The sequence below is a fragment of the Daldinia childiae genome (genome assembly GCF_008694065.1).
Source record: "Daldinia childiae strain JS-1345 chromosome Unknown Scaffold4, whole genome shotgun sequence".
NCBI lineage: Eukaryota > Fungi > Ascomycota > Sordariomycetes > Xylariales > Hypoxylaceae > Daldinia > Daldinia childiae.
In genome coordinates, this window is record NW_022984645.1 from 1066250 (window position 1) to 1082070 (window position 15821).

The 15821-nt window shown below is 46.9% G+C and overlaps 5 protein-coding genes across 6 annotated transcripts; 2 read left to right on the plus strand and 3 right to left on the minus strand.

Annotated features, from left to right (window-relative positions):
- Positions 1-1889: 1889 nt before the first annotated feature.
- Positions 1890-4025, plus strand: GL218_04616 (Meiotically up-regulated gene 70 protein; the record flags this gene model as incomplete). The annotated part of the gene is made up of 3 exons (XM_033581234.1): positions 1890-2072; positions 2127-3003; positions 3067-4025. 3 exons carry the CDS (start codon positions 1890-1892, stop codon positions 4023-4025), a joined length of 2019 nt encoding a protein of 672 aa, XP_033435618.1.
- Positions 4026-4555: 530 nt separating this feature from the next.
- On the plus strand, positions 4556-5795 carry GL218_04617 (37S ribosomal protein MRP4, mitochondrial; the record flags this gene model as incomplete). Its single annotated transcript, XM_033581235.1, has 2 exons — positions 4556-5448; positions 5510-5795. The coding sequence occupies 2 exons, from the start codon at positions 4556-4558 to the stop codon at positions 5793-5795; spliced, it is 1179 nt and encodes a 392-aa protein (XP_033435617.1).
- Positions 5796-6848: 1053 nt separating this feature from the next.
- Positions 6849-8116, minus strand: GL218_04618 (Protein SPT10; the record flags this gene model as incomplete). The annotated part of the gene is made up of 2 exons (XM_033581236.1): positions 6849-6929; positions 7001-8116. 2 exons carry the CDS (start codon positions 8114-8116, stop codon positions 6849-6851), a joined length of 1197 nt encoding a protein of 398 aa, XP_033435614.1.
- Positions 8117-8971: 855 nt separating this feature from the next.
- On the minus strand, positions 8972-10826 carry GL218_04619 (putative T-complex protein 1 subunit eta; the record flags this gene model as incomplete). Its single annotated transcript, XM_033581237.1, has 4 exons — positions 8972-10110; positions 10167-10488; positions 10548-10714; positions 10781-10826. The coding sequence occupies 4 exons, from the start codon at positions 10824-10826 to the stop codon at positions 8972-8974; spliced, it is 1674 nt and encodes a 557-aa protein (XP_033435613.1).
- Positions 10827-12698: 1872 nt separating this feature from the next.
- GL218_04620 (Acetamidase regulatory protein) lies at positions 12699-15066 on the minus strand (the record flags this gene model as incomplete). 2 transcript variants are annotated; one of them, XM_033581238.1, is made up of 5 exons in its annotated part: positions 12955-12963; positions 13026-13299; positions 13355-13768; positions 13827-14823; positions 14925-15066. In XM_033581238.1, the coding sequence occupies 5 exons, from the start codon at positions 15064-15066 to the stop codon at positions 12955-12957; spliced, it is 1836 nt and encodes a 611-aa protein (XP_033435197.1). The 2 variants fall into 2 exon arrangements, with proteins under 2 accessions (XP_033435198.1, XP_033435197.1); XM_033581239.1 differs by having other exon boundaries at positions 12699-13299.
- Positions 15067-15821: the final 755 nt, after the last annotated feature.

Below are 15821 nucleotides of genomic sequence, written 5' to 3' on the forward strand. Positions count from 1 at the left end.
TAAAAGGGAGAACTAAATTACGGAAATAAGGGGCGTTTAGGGGTCACGACGTGACGAGACACTTGATGGTTATTTGAAGTTAGGGTGCTGGTGTTTAGGCATTTATCAAGATATCCTGTTTGAAAGTTATTAAATATCGAATATTATTCTTATGATACCAGGAGCTTCGGCTCTTAAGTCAATTGAATTTGCACTCTTTAGTATTTGAACAACATGGAGCTACACTGTGTGTTTAGATCCTTGTAAAAAGGATCATCTAATGAAATCCTTGGCGTTGGGACCCTGAATCTTGACTCAACCCCTTGATAATTTAGCAGGGTCTTTGGGTTGCACTAATATCTTACAGGCCTATTAAGCTTTTATTAAGGCTGAAATACCTCTTGTTGATTTTTTGGTACTGATCTCGTAGGGCTTTCAAGACCTTTGGGATTCGATTTAGACCTTATATATGCACAATAACTTATTGTTATTCACCACTTTAAAACGCGGATTGAAGAAGCCTAAATCAGTTTTGAGCCGAGTACTGAATATATGTTCTCCTGTTACTCCAGTAGTTAGTATTCGACATGATGAGTGTAGATACTCTTTTAATGAGTTCGCTATAGGGTTCGATCTTATAATGGCCACCATGAAATATTTACTCTTGGAGAGCTTACCTCGCTTATAAGTGAGGCGAGAGCTGGATACATTTTGGACTGACGAAATCTGTACATGTATAGTACCTCGACAGCCAAGCTCTATGGATATGTTAGTGAACTCCTCGCCCAGCAATCCGTGATGAGCAACGGATAGAAATACGTGAGCGACGGCCCCTTCGCCTTGAAATCTTCACTCTAACTAGGCGGCAGTTTTAGTTGCGGCGAGTGGATACTCATACTTCACGGTCAACTAGCTCAACTTCGCTGCGGCTACGTATCTTGACCTAGATATGAGAGTGATTGCTTTCGCACTCTTCAAGGCTAAGCTTCCCAACGGTGGTTCTAAGGCACCATCTCGTTGGAAGCCGTTTATGTAACAAGATGTAAAATTATGTATAATGATACTGTGATGCAATGGATAACGTATTATGGAGGGTTGAATATAGGGGTTTAAAGCTTGGACGGTGGTATAAGCTTTTACTTGCCCCTATTTGCTACCCCTATTTTATTAAGTGGTTCTGGGTGGCTCTGAATATACATACATAGTAAGCTGGTTGGCTATCATTGCGATTTGTGACATCAGTAACAGTTGAAATCGGGGTGAGTAAAGGTGGGATACACCTAGGTATGCGGTTATATTAGAACCAAAGAGGTTATATTAGAATAGGTCCAGGTATGGAATAGTTGAAAGTGAATTGGTAGAAGTGAGGGGTTCAAGGCTATTAAGCGATTAAAAACCCCATTGTAACCCCACTACTACGAAGGAGGTACCTGCTTTTTCAACCCCCTCAAATTGTGGCGAGTCTATAGGTGTGGCTGGTAGGCTAGGTTTTCTACGTTAGGTATTTTCCACTAGGAACCTTTAAGCCCCTGGAAGCCTCACTCGGAACTCGCCTGACCGGGGCAGGTGTCTTCCAGGTCGCCGAGACAACTTGAAATGACCCGCATTTTTTTCCCGAGGGAGCGCCATATTCTGACCGATACTTTTTATCTCTTTCTGTTCTATCTTCATTAGTTATCAGCAGGTAATCAAACATCATTCGATCGCTGTCGCTGTTACGGTTGTTGCTTGCGCCATTGCTTTTGACAAGCTCGGTTCTTCGGCTGACATCGTTGCTCGCAGTCGAATTTTTCGAGTATTGTTAAATTCTTTTTTGTTATTGGGTGCACACCTTAAGAAACATCGCCAGTTATCAAACATCCTGCAAGTCGATCTTCAACCCCCGCCAAAATCTTCAAGCGCTGTCCACGATGTCGGGAACTATGAGAGGTACACCTAGTCGCGGTGGGAACCGAACCCCTGCTCCGTCATTTGGGCCTGGAAGTCCCGCCAATTCCAATATTCCAAGACCCGTCAACGATCCTCACCCCGCTCCGAGCGAAGTCGCTTCTGGTGTCAGCGCAAGCAGGCAGAAGCAAAGCAAGCGCGATGAGGTATGAGTATCGCGTTTCCATTACGATGATATGGAAGCTGACCCCTTGCACTAGGCCATCAGGCGAAAGCTGGAGAATGACCTCTCCAAGAAGAAGCATCACATTACGGGTCGGGCTCGGCACTCGCGCAAAGCCCCTCCTGGAACCGTCCTCGCCCTGAAGCCGAGCCCTGCCCTCCAGATCAAGCCCGGTACCACCGTCTCCGAAGCCGCGCAGCTAATGGCCGCCAAGAGGGAGGACTGTGTATTGGTGACGGATGAGGATGACCGAATCGCTGGTATCTTTACGGCCAAGGACCTGGCTTTCCGAGTCGTCGGCACTGGCCAAAAGGCTAGCAGTATCACCATCGCAGAGATTATGACGAAAAACCCTTTATGCGCACGCACTGATACCAGCGCTACCGAGGCCTTGGATCTCATGGTTCGCAAGGGTTTTAGACATCTACCTGTTATGGATGAGAACCAAGACATCTCTGGTATTCTCGACATCACGAAATGCTTTTATGATGCTATGGAAAAGCTGGAACGGGCTTATGCATCTTCAACAAAGCTCTACGCCGCTTTGGAAGGTGTCCAGTCAGAACTAGGAACTAGTCAGCCTCAGCAAATCATCCAGTATGTCGAAGCTCTTCGTTCCAAGATGTCCGGCCCGACCTTAGAGAGCGTTCTAAACGGGATGCCACCCACTACTGTTAGCGTCAGAACGACCGTGAAGGAAGCTGCGATGATGATGAAGGAAAACCACACGACTGCCGTGTTAGTTCAAGACCAAGGTCAGATTACGGGTATCTTCACGAGCAAGGATGTGGTCCTACGAGTCATCGCCCCCGGTTTGGATCCGTCGACATGCAGCGTTGTCCGTGTCATGACGCCCCATCCCGACTTCGCGCCCATGGATATGACCATCCAGGCTGCTTTGCGAAAGATGCATGGTTAGTTTCTAGTCAACTCAAGATTATCGGATAGAAGTGGATATGAGCTAACCTAGTATGCAGATGGCCATTACCTTAACCTCCCGGTTATGAATGACCAGGGCGAGATAGTGGGCATGGTGGACGTGCTCAAGTTGACTTATGCGACACTCGAGCAGATCAATACTATGGGAACATCAGGCGACAATGAAGGACCCGCCTGGAACAAATTCTGGCTCTCTCTCGATAATGAGACCGAGTCCATGGTTTCTGGCGATGGTAGCCACCATCATGGTACTATGGCGTCGCGATCAGTTCTGTCTCCCGATGTTAACCGTGAGCGTTCGTACGACCCCGTTGCGCCTGGCGACAGTGCTTCGCACGTAGGCATGGAGTCGTCACCCATCCACTCTGCGGTAGCCCACCAAACCCCTGCCGATATCCCCTTTGCATTTAAGTTCAAGGCCCCAAGCGGTCGCGTACACCGAATACAAGTCGTTGCGAATGAAGGTATCGCGCAATTTGTTGAGCACGTGGCCGCGAAGCTTGGCAGCGAGGTGGAGGCTATTGGGGGTATCCCAGAAGTGGAAGATGGTAACCTAAGTACTGGTGGCTTTGCTCTGAGCTACTTAGACGACGAAGGCGACACTGTTAGCATTACAACCGACCAAGATCTCCTCGAGGCAATCCTACTAGCTCGACATCATCACCATGAGAAAGTCGATCTGTTTGTGTATGATCCCGAGAAGCCACCAGTTACGGTTACTGCTCCTCAACCTGATCCTATCGCTACACCGGCTCCTAGTACGGCCCCTTCGGAACTGCGTCGTAGACGGACCGTGGTAGAAGATGATGATGAGGATGAGGATAGTGAGGAAGAGGACTATGCAACTATTAGACGTCGTAGAAGGGCCCACACACACTCGGAGCCCGACCAGGTTATTGCTGGCGTGCCTAACGAGCTGTTACTGCCTGGCGCTATTGTTACTCTGGCTATTGTCATCATTGGTGTTTTCACAATTTCAAAAGCTACTAGCCGGTAAGACGTTGCGTTTCCGTAAGTTGGAGCATTGTTATTTGGAGTTTTTTTGCGATTGTAGAATCGTTGAAGTTCGAGACGGAAACTTAGATTTCTGAATCCTCATGATGCATAGATTAGTAAACTCATGCCTCTCTTGTTTACTCTGAGTTGTTATATTAATATTCGGGATATTGTGATTGTAATTATTTTTTTTACTGTAATTACTTTCGTTTATTTGCGCCTTGTTAATATTAATATCTCTATTCTAATTCTTAAGCCTATGTCTACCACCAACGGGGGTTAAGGTTTAAGATGTGCGACCTCAAAAATTGTACCATTTAGAAAAGTAAGGTACGAAGGTACTTCAAGCATTTTCCAATTGAGTTCGTGTATGTATAGCCCCGATAACGATACGGCGCGGGAATACGTAGCGCCTGATAAGATCCTTGTCGTCTAAGCTCCACCAAGGAATTGGGACTTGAACCAATCCACCAAAAAAAAGTCATGATACAGCTGTGAGACCATATTTAGACGACAGCAATTGTCGCAGCCATGATTGTAAGAGATATGGGTATCCGCCATGCCCGGAAGGCATTGGCCGCCCCTCTACGTCAGACCTGTCTTCGAGCCCTTTCTACGGAACCGACGTCGACAGGAGTACCCGATCTCACAGAACCGACCCTCCAGTCTCCCAATGCCAGCCCGCAACCTCCCTCCATATTCAATTCGAAGCTCCGCACCCCCTCGCGCCGGAAGAAGCCCGTAGCACCCGATACCACCGTTGCCAACTACAAGATGGCACTGGAACTAAAGTCCCAAATCGGCAAGGTCGGCACCAAAGTCCAGCGCACGTACAGACCGGCAGACGTCTTCCTGAACCCCCCCGGACCAAAAGACGTCACGCTGGAGCTACTCATGGCATCGCAGGCGCACATGGGCCACCACGCGTCGCTGTGGAATCCGGCTAACGCGCGGTATATCTACGGTATCCGCCAGGGCATCCACATCATCTCGCTGGAGGAGACGGCGGCGCATCTACGGCGGGCAGCGCGTGTGGTAGAGGAAGTCGCGTACCGTGGGGGCTTGATCCTGTTCGTGGGCACGCGGCCCGGGCAGACGCAGATCGTGACGCAGGCGGCCCGGCTGGCGCGCGCGTGTCACCTTTTCACGAAGTGGACGCCGGGGTCTATCACCAACTCCGAGGTCATTCTTAACGGCATGCCCGTACAGATGCTGGACGAGCACGACGAGCCTGTCGAGGGGTTCAATCGCCATATCACTGAGCGACGGCCCCTGATTCCGGATCTGGTCGTATGCCTGAACCCCATAGAGAACTACGTCCTGCTGCACGAGTGCGCGTTGGTTAATGTACCCACGATTGGAGTTATTGATACGAATGCGGAGCCTACGTGGGTTACGTACGCCATTCCGGCGAATGACGACAGGTAAGGAAGGCCGTACAATGACCATTTATAAGAGTTGAAAACTAATACGCATACTACATAGTCTGAGATGCTTAGCCGTCATCGGTAGCGTTCTAGGACGGGCCGGCGAGGCGGGCCACGAGCGGCGTATCCGTGACGCGAAGAAAGGCATAGTAGCGTGGGATACTCCGTTAGATGTCGCCCAGTTTATGAAGCAGGAGAGGGCGAGAGCTGCACATGAGTCCGCTACAGCTGCCGAGGCGGCGCGGGGACGTGCTTACCTTTCCAAGGAGGACGAGGTTGGCTTTGGTACTGGGTTCCAGCAGAGTCATTCGACCGGGGTGAGGTCAGATCCGGAACTGGATTGAGTTACGGGACGTAAGGGACTCGGTTGATGTATGTGTAAACTGCTGTATTAGGTAAATGCACATGTATAAATAAAAAGGAGGGGCAAGAGATCCCCTGAATGAACTCATGCTTCGTATTGAATGTTTGGTATCATTAAGTTTAACCTGTATCTGTCTACATTTTACCGCTTGCCAAGTCCTTGCTCGTGGGCAACGCCTGCTAGCTAGCTAACTTGAATATCGTCTAGAGATTAAATAAGGTTCGCTCGTATGTATGCGGAATATGATCAAATATTATGTAGTGAAATAAGAATAAGGGGATCAGAGCCGTACGTGAGGTTATGTTGTTCTCATTCCGGCCCGTTAAAAACAACGTTGTAGATACTGCTCCGTTTGACGGTATTACTAGCCCCTATGTCCCCCATGACGGATTCTTCTCCTATTGCGCTTGTAGTTGGCCTGTCACGGAGATCAATTCCCCCTTCTCGCCTGGTGTCGTGATCGTTTATTATACCGGCGTCAATATCCATCTCGGAGTCGTCGCCCTGTTCGATTAACATATCTAGGTCCCGGTCCACAGCGTCTTGATCCTCAGGATGATCGTCCCCACCGTGCAACGGATGCGCTGTATGGTGATGTACCTCGTCATCAACGCTGTCGGTATCATGTAGCAATGCCTGGAAGGAGTCTGGGTGATGAGAATGATGGTGAGTCTGCATATGAAAAGATTCATGAAGGGCTGCGGAATGGGTATCTTGGGGGTTGTAAGGCTCATGCCCTGGTAGTGATGTATCTGGAGCATGCGGACTAGAGTGTACAACCGTGTCACTAGGATGAAATGAGTTGAATGCGTGAGGATGATGATGATGATGGTGATGACTTTCTGGTTGATGGTGATGCGCGGACTGAGATATAATCTGTGGGTCTATGGGATGATACATATTCGTAGCTTCATGTAGTGAAGCGAGAGTTGCAGCAGAATCGTGATGGAGCTGAGTCTGTAGAAGATGATGATGGGGTTGTAACGAAGCATCTGATAATGTTTGCATGGGTGGATTTAATAAGGACGTGATATCACTTGGGCGAGCATATGGATGTTGAGGGCCAACCAAAGTCGGAAGTTCGTTGTGGGTTGGTGCTGGTAGCTCGAGGACCCTGTCAGTCGCATCAACGCTTCCGGAGCCAGGAGCTAATACAGGAGACAATATCGATGATATAGGACTAACACCGATATTGGCATTGTCGGGATTTATATTGAGACGCTTAATAGGGTTCTGTATGGAAGGAGTTTTGCTCGCTTCTTTGCATTGTTCACACGTCCTAATTACATCCGAAACAGTTTCCTTGATGCGACTCCAGTGATACTTCTCAGCAATAGTCGCCGTAGTCTTGTTAATGCCGGCGTGACCGCCGATCTCGTGGAGGCGACGCGAAATATCCATCTGGCGGATGGGGTCGCTAATGACTTCCTTATCCTTAAGCATCAGTACGTCGTTGTCGAGTAGTTTATAGTGCGTCGCGGCGCTTCGGAGCCTGCTTTTTTCGGCGCGGTCAGATCCATTCGGGTAGCGCCCATATTTGAGGTAGAACTTGATTTTGTCGAAACGCTCTTCACTCACGAGAAGGGGTTCGCCATTGCCCTCGCCGGCACTAGGCCCAAGATCCCGTCCGTAGATGATAGCGTCGATTAGCCGATCTGGGTACGACTTAAGGTTGCCACATCCCTTAACACGTCCGATGCGTTTAAAACCGAGCGCATCCCAAATCTTACACGAGGCCACGTTCGTCTCATAGACGAGGTTAAACACCGAGTATGTATAACCGAGCTTTGGTGCCCAATCCAAGTAACTTTCGCCCATAAGACGGCCCACGCCGCGGTTGCGAGAAGCGTCCGTCACGAGAAAGCCGCCGTTGCACACATGGCTGCTTCGGCCTGGGTAATTTGGCTTAATGTAGAAGCTACCGAGGCATTCTCTTGACCAGTCCTTACCCTCGACTACATCGGCGGCACTCTCGATCTGACCGAGAAGCATAATTCCAGCAAAATTCTGGAACCAGTAAGCTGAGAACTTCTCAAGGGGCATAGGGTCTATCATGGGATAGGTATCCCCGCCCTCAATCTCCTTTGCGAATTGGTCCGAGAGATAGGTTAGCAACGAAGGGGGTACTTGACTGCGAGAAGCAAAAGGCACGACAGTTGCAATAGTTTGACGATCTCGTAGTGTTACCTGACGAGGGAGGACGTTTGGTGGTAGCTCCGGCTTGTTGGGGTCCGGATAAGGGGCTTGTCCGGTGACACGGTAGATAGTTGGACTTGACGGATCATCCATAATTGCCGGCATCTTGTCTCCGAATCCGTGATCCCGTTATGTGCTGAAAGAATTGCGTCACTTAACCTAGACATGTTACCTATCAACAATACGTACTTATTAAACACATCGTAAGACCTATCCTATTTCTTTCATCTTCTTCCTTTTCGTCTCCTTTCCACAACCGCTAACACATTGCCGTGTACATCCTCAAACTCCTCAAACAGACAGGAGAATCATTTCTTCTCGGATCATTCTGACTCGAATAAAGCGTATAATGGCCATCTTACCGAAATTAAAAAATGACTGGTTAGTTACTGAAACGCCACTCAACGCTGTGTTACCGTTGCCACACAGCACACCCCTCGAGGTCGGTTAAGGGTGGGTTAAGGGGGATTGGTCAGGGATTGTAAGGCGTGTGGTTGGCGATGATGAACTGTGCGTCGGGAAGGGAAATTCGTAGACGTGAATATTTTAGAACGCATTGTTAAATGAATGCGCTACGGTAAAAGCTCGGAGACTTATATTTGGCTTAGACGAATACTTTTCACATGCAAGCAATTATCGGCGTTGTAAATTTGTAGTATGAAGATATATAATTAGCCCGAATTCGTGAACACACCAGGGTGAATGTGCTCTTGAATATTTCGGGGTGGATTGATCTGATATCTTAGGAGGAAAAAAAGGGGTAAACTCTGGTACCCGTTACTTGAGGTTAGATTTAGACAGTCAAACAATTTTAGGAATATTCTTCATTAGACGGTCTTTTATTTATTCGTGTGGTAAATATTCCTACATCATCTATGGAATAAAGCAGCCTCACGTAGCTTTTCAGGTATCATAGGTACATTATTGCGCCCCTAATGCATCGCCGACCCTAACATATGTTTACCGTCGCGGCATACCCCTTCCTCGTCCTCTTATCGCCCTCTGTGCTGCTCCTGGCGGCAACGGCTGGCCTGGTGCCTGCGGTTGGGCACTTTCTTCGTTCCGGATAGTCTCATCTACACCTAGGATCAAGCAACTGGCCTCAGTAGCTGACTGTATGGCATTAATCTTGACAAGAGCCGGTTCCCAGACGAACCGTTCCATCATGTCAGCAACGCCCTCGTTCACGAAATCGACGCCAGCCCAGACACCGCCTCTGCGGTGCTCTACACGTAGTCTATTTAAGATATCGGTTGCGTCAAAGCCAGCGTTATCGCATAGCTGGCGGGGAATAACCTCGAGAGCTTTAGCGAAAGACTTGATGATGCCCTGTTGCTTGTGCGGGACATCTTTGTCCGCGAAACGATGTAAGTATGCGGATACCTCCATCTCGCAGGCGCCGCCACCACCCACGATCATATGGTTTTTGATGGCGCGCTTCACGATCATAATGGCATCGTGCAAGGACCGCTCAACCTCAGCGATAAATTGTTCAGCACCACCGCGAAGAACTAGAGTGCACGTCTTGGCCTCTGGACAGTCTTCGAAGAAGTTGAAGCGCTCACCGCCGATCTGGCGTTCATCGAAGGTACCACACGTGCCTAAGTGGTGGGATTGAATATCGGAGCAGGTTGATTGTATGGTAGCACCAGTGGCTTGAACTACTCGTTCCATATCTTCAGAAGCGACACGGCCAGCACAGAATATGTCCCGATCAGCAAAGTACTGTGTTGCCAGGTCTCCGATAGGTAGTTTAGAGAGCACCACTTTGGCACCTGTTTGGTAAACTGCTTCCAGTTTCTTGTAGATAATCTGCCACTCGGCGTCGACGATTGCTTGGTACTCTGAAACTTGCTCGACTCGTACTTCGGCATTGTCTTTCTCAGCCTTCAACTCCAGTTCGACGTTTAGACAAACGATCTTGGGTTTGCTGAAAGACTTAGGCTGCTGCTCAAAACCAGCGTACGAGAATGTCTTTTTGAAAGTTACTCCATTGACGAACAGGGACTCGGTAAGGGAGCCGCCGGGGATCTTCTTGATACCGATAAGTTTCTCGTTTAAGTCATCCTGGTCTAGAGATAGGACAGCGTCCACAACCACTACAACACTGTTAGCTTTGGCATGCGTAAGGGGTTTCGTATTGAGTAGCACATACTCTTCGTGAAAAAGGGAGTATCTTTCTTGATCAGCTTGCTCGTCATAGCCGTGGCAGCTAGTTTTGCTAGGGTATCCCGCCTATTGGACTCGTCTGTCCTCACCGCAATCTCTTTGATCTTGTTGACCGCCATCGCCGAAGCCTTCCGTAAGCCCTTAATGATTATTTGGGAGCTAACACCTTGCTCAACGTGTTCCTTAATTTCCTTAAGTATCTCTCCGGCAAGAACGACTACGGATGTCGTTCCGTCACCGACTTCAGCATCTTGTGATCTTGCGATATCGACGAGGATTCGGGCAGCAGGGTGTACAATATCGAGAAGCTAAAAAGTTTTAGTGACACGATTTTTAAAAAAGGGAACGAAATATCAATCAATCGAACCTTCATCACTGTTGCGCCATCATTGGTAATAGTCTGTCTTCCATTTTCATCCACCATTAATAAATCACCACCGTAGGGTCCCAGGGTCGACTTGATAGTTGCTTGAACGGCTTGGCAGGCATTTATATTTGATATTATCTGACCTTTTCCCTGAGATGTATCGGTCCCTATGTCCAAAGTTAGTTTAAAGACGGTCTTCATTCACAGATCGAGGGGTAGCTTTTGGTCCTCACCTTCTTTCAGGACGATGATAGTGGGGGTTTGACCTCCGAAAGACATTTTGACGGAGTGTATATGGCGAGTAAAGGAAGTGGTTTAAGTAAAGGTAGAAATTTATCGAGGGAGTTAGGAAAAATTTATTCGCCTCGAAAATCGCCAATACCTAATCGTCAATATGTAACTTTCCGTTAGGTGGAAGAGCTTTAGGAGCTTCAAAAAATTATTGCAGCCTCGCGGAGTGGGTCACATACAGCACGGGCCATGATAACCCCGGTATGTGGATATCATTAACCCCTCATTAGTAATCAAAACCCACACTTTCCCAATAAAGCATACAGCCTAAATTTTAATTGGTTAATCATCAACTGAGAGGTACTTAGGTACCTATGTAGCAATAAGACGGTAAAGGGTCTATTAACACGACACGGCGTTGGCAATTGTGTCAGTATAGGAGGTACCTAATTATAATACTCTTTAAGTCTTAATAAACAGGTAAACAGTACAATCATTTGATTACCCGAGGTATATTTCATTAAGCTGTGATCACTAACGCCGTCGGTGGTGAAACTTCCGTAGCCAGCATCACTCTATCATAGTGTAAACAAACGTAGATGAATCCCACTTCTCCGAAAACTCATCGCCCGAAAGGGTCAATAAGTCATCCAGTAACGAAGAATACTGAATAATCTCATCACCACACTCCTCATTGTCCCAAAATACATAGACATGTCGACAAGTTTGACACCCGCTGAATTCCACCTTATTGAATCTATGCTCATCATATCGTACTATATCAGGGATCTGAAGGGGGGATCCCTCATAAATAACCGCAACGACCTCCACTATCGAGATATTAGTCATCATGTGCTCTCAGCGTTGAAAGAAATAGTAATATCAGTTGCTATTTAAAGGAGAGGAAGTCATACTAAGGTTCTTTATAAGCCCACACTGGTTTGGGTTTAATGATTCCGTTCTCGGAGAAGTGGTGATTCCGCGATTTTCTTCACATTTCAACATGTCCAAAATGGTATCGAGTTGTTCAACGCTATCAACTACGAAGATGTCGGATTGAAAGTTGACGTACAGGTATCCGCACGATTCTCCAGTCAAGACTAAGTCTGGAGGAGTTATAGAAAATATATCATCATCGCCGTTCAGGATTATTGGCTCCCTGGAAGTTCGAAAGACGGGCAGCTGGACTGGATACATGTTTAAATATGTTTTTCGGGCCAAGAAGCAGATGCGTAAAGCCGTTGAAATAAGAGAGAGCGTCGGCACAATTTGCCTTGTGCAATTGTCCAAACGTACGAGGCGAATTCTATTTGCGTCCAAGATATACTCTCGCCATATTTCAACTTGAACCTCAGTAGGTAGGTTAGGAAAAGACGGAAACGACATGTCCGCTAAGAACCTCGGGATTTGAAGTGGCCAGAAAAGGAACCAAGGTGTACTTGTAGCGCGGGTCGAATGAAACCTTGTATTTGAGGCCTTTTTACTTGCTGGTGCTTTCTTTTACACACGGAATTTCGATCTGGAGACCACATTAAGGGTTGTTTTTTTATTGAAGTTGAGTCCTAAAAAAGAATCTAAGATGTAAGAGATAGGTATCGCACATTCCATTTTACCGGTACTCTGGTTAGAGGTAGTTACTTCAAATTTCGTATTAAGTTGATAGAATAACATGTTATCGTCATCTAGCAATCAGACTTACGACTTCCCAGTTCTAAAATATAATAGATTTAACTATGGTCGCGCATTTCACCCTTAACTAACGCAGTGTACCTTCCAACACACTATTCAAGGGTAATGATCTAATCGACACATTATCAAGCATTGATCACAAAGGTGTTAAGAGTTTCAGCATCTCTAACTTGGGTTATTAATAGACTATATGAGATATCCTTTCTCAGTCGACAGTGATTTGTTCGAATATTACAAGATACCTCCAGGCATGCTATTGAGCCATTCATAATTGTTGACATCAAAAGTGAAGCTACTAATATCAAACCCTATATCTCCCATAGATTCCTCGGGAAACCTATCCAATACTTCACTAGTGGAGATTGATTGATCTATATGACCTCCAGCAGTAGCGCCTAAACCTCCAGGATTATTCGAGCCCTGAAGTATCTTCGAAGATAGGATTTCTAGAGCGGCTACGCAACGGCGTGCGGAAATGCCAAAATGCTCATGCGATCTAAGACTCGACATTGCCATATTCCAATGTTCAGATATACTAGAGTGTGCAAAGATTTCAACACGGAGTTCTGCGGCCAGGAGGATAGTAGCTGCGGTATATATGTAATAAACCCGATACCACCATGCTGGCAGCAGCGTGATGCTGCGACCAACACTTTCGTGCTCGCTTATAATAGAAATCATCTTTTGAGCGCTGACAACACATGCGTGGGCGCACTGCTCCATCATACGATCACCCAAGCTTTCTTTATCGCATGATCTATCTTTTTGGCTCTGGGACAGGCAGAATCTTGCAAGGATCGGTCGAAGGAGTAGCATACGAGCATGCAAGAACCTGAGTGGTCAACATCGATATGTAACAACAGTCATCCGCGAATAGTATGGCATACCTAATTTGCAAGATGACAGCTTTCCTATGAAGTATTTCATCCTCGGAGATATTTGGACAAGTTAACTTCAAATATAGCGGGAGATTTTTCTCCAGTCTATTAAGGGCGTCGTCTAGCGTAAGAACTGTAATAAGGTCGGTGGTCATCATACTAGCGGGGCCACAATGTGATGAGCTTGGACTTTCGCTGATAGTTGGATCTGAAGTATAAAATGCTCGCATAATCTGATTAATGATCTCGTAAAGTTCTAGCGAATTAATCAAGAAAGCCGAGGGATCAATGTGTATTTTTCCTTGTGATCCGGCCGCATCCCTTCTACTTACCCATAAAGTTCCTATATCTTGGGAACCTAAGGTAGGTGAGATATCATGGCCGGATATCATAGTTGGTCTGCCATGGGTGACCGAAGTCATACTGTCCATATGTTAAGAGTGGGAACGATCATAAGAGTGGGCTAGGATATTCAGCTTACCGATCCATGAGGACACATCCGTGCCACAACCGTTGAACCAATCCTTTAACTTTCTCATTCTTCAGCCCTACAGACGTCTGTGGTAGGTGGAGACCAAGTCCTTGCGCGATTCTAATTGCAGTTCCCACAACCATCCAAGTCTGATGGGGGTTGGTTATACTCTGAAGATATTGGCTGAGGAGTAGAAGATACTGTAAAAGCTCTATTGAACCAATATCCCAAATATCAAGTCTTACGAGACTCTGGGCTCTACTGAAGAATGTCCTACATGTTTGTTCTCTCTGCTCCGTGCCTAGCGTTTCTTGTAATTGAGTTGATAGAGCAAGTACAACATTCAAAGTTGCCATAAATATTCGCTCGTCAGTTTGTATTGGAGTACCATTGAATATGCCATGATAAGAACTTTCGAAGCTTTCCCTCTCTAAAAAGGGGTAAAGTGTATCAACATAACGCCAGTATATCTCTAAAAGGCCGTCAGCCTGTCTTCGGGGAGGCAAGGAGTAATCTATTTCTTTTGTAGTCGCTTGTTGGTGATAACTTTGTCTCTGACCCGGTGCGAGGGCCTGACAGAGAATATGACTTGCATTGTTTGCGGTCGTTAGACCTAGTCGTGCATCAATGGCAATCCTTATTTGACTAGTAAAAGATCCCGCACTACTGCTGCCGAAGTATTCTCGCGTATTACCACCTTCTCCCACAGCAGTCATTGAGTCAACCTCCACATGGAGGGCTTGTGATCCCGGAGCTGGGAGCCTTTGCAAAGGGGACGAGATCACAGGGGTTGGTTGCGGAAGGCGACGGATATCTGGTCCCGAATTAATGGAGCCATCCGAGGAGGAGTGACTAGTATTAACTACGGCAACTCTGCTAAAGTCACTAAGAGTCTGACATGTCGAGAAGGGATCCTCTTGCGATACATTTGGACCCGAGTTGCTTGGATTTAAGCTATAATGACAAGGCTCAACCAAAGCAACCCGTTTTAGGCAATTTCCGCAAGCTTTGAAAGAAGTCAATACCAAATCCTCCTAAATAATTTCTTGTCTAGTTCAAAACTGGCCGAATGCCACGATTGGTTTAGTTGGATATATTTCTACTCACCTGGACGGACACCATCACATTTGACTTTTCTTAAGCGGCATAAATCGCATGCAACAGCAATTTTGAGTCGCCTTCGACGTGGAATAGATGATCCGGTACTTCCGTCGGCGGGTTTTCGCTCTGTACCCGGGGTCTTTGCCATTGTGTCGTCTATGGTACGTCAGGCAGGAGTATCCGGAATTTCGGAATGTATAACGGATGTAAAATTTAAGACCCGAATATCTCGGATCGGATCGTTGGGTACTTAATATATTAAAGAATTAATTTGACCTAATCTTGAAATAATGCCCGTTTCATAATCAAATGCCATCAATTTGTCGATTCTCGACGTGCAGTTACGACGTGATTCCGAAGATCCTTAGCCGAGGTGCCCCTATTCTAAACCTAGTAAAATTCAGCCAATCGCATATCGGTCCGAGACAGTGCCACATCCTATTGCAGAACCATAGTTGAGATTCAAATGGAGGTGTGAGATGACTATTATGTCCGATGTACAAAAATGGATTCTGCAATACTCCTTGGAGAAGCTGGTGCAGCTACCAAAAGTGACCGGGTCACCCTCTGTATCCGTTTGAACTCAGAATGGGAATCCGAGGGCTGCGATCGAGCTCATATGGACCTGTCCCAAGGTTCCGATGCGCTTGTCGAAGCAATCGCCGCAGTGAACTTGAATATTACCGTTGTCAACCAATCGGAAATTCTTATCACGATGCCATATGTAGACAATGTACCAGCTATCATTCATATGTGGCACGGGGGTAACGAAACGGGAAACGTGATCGCAAATATCCTATTCAGTTTGATGAACCCTGACGGGAAGATGCAGTATGCACGCCTACCATATGCTTATTGGAGATAGTAGTCGGAATACATCACTGGATTATAATAGGACATGTA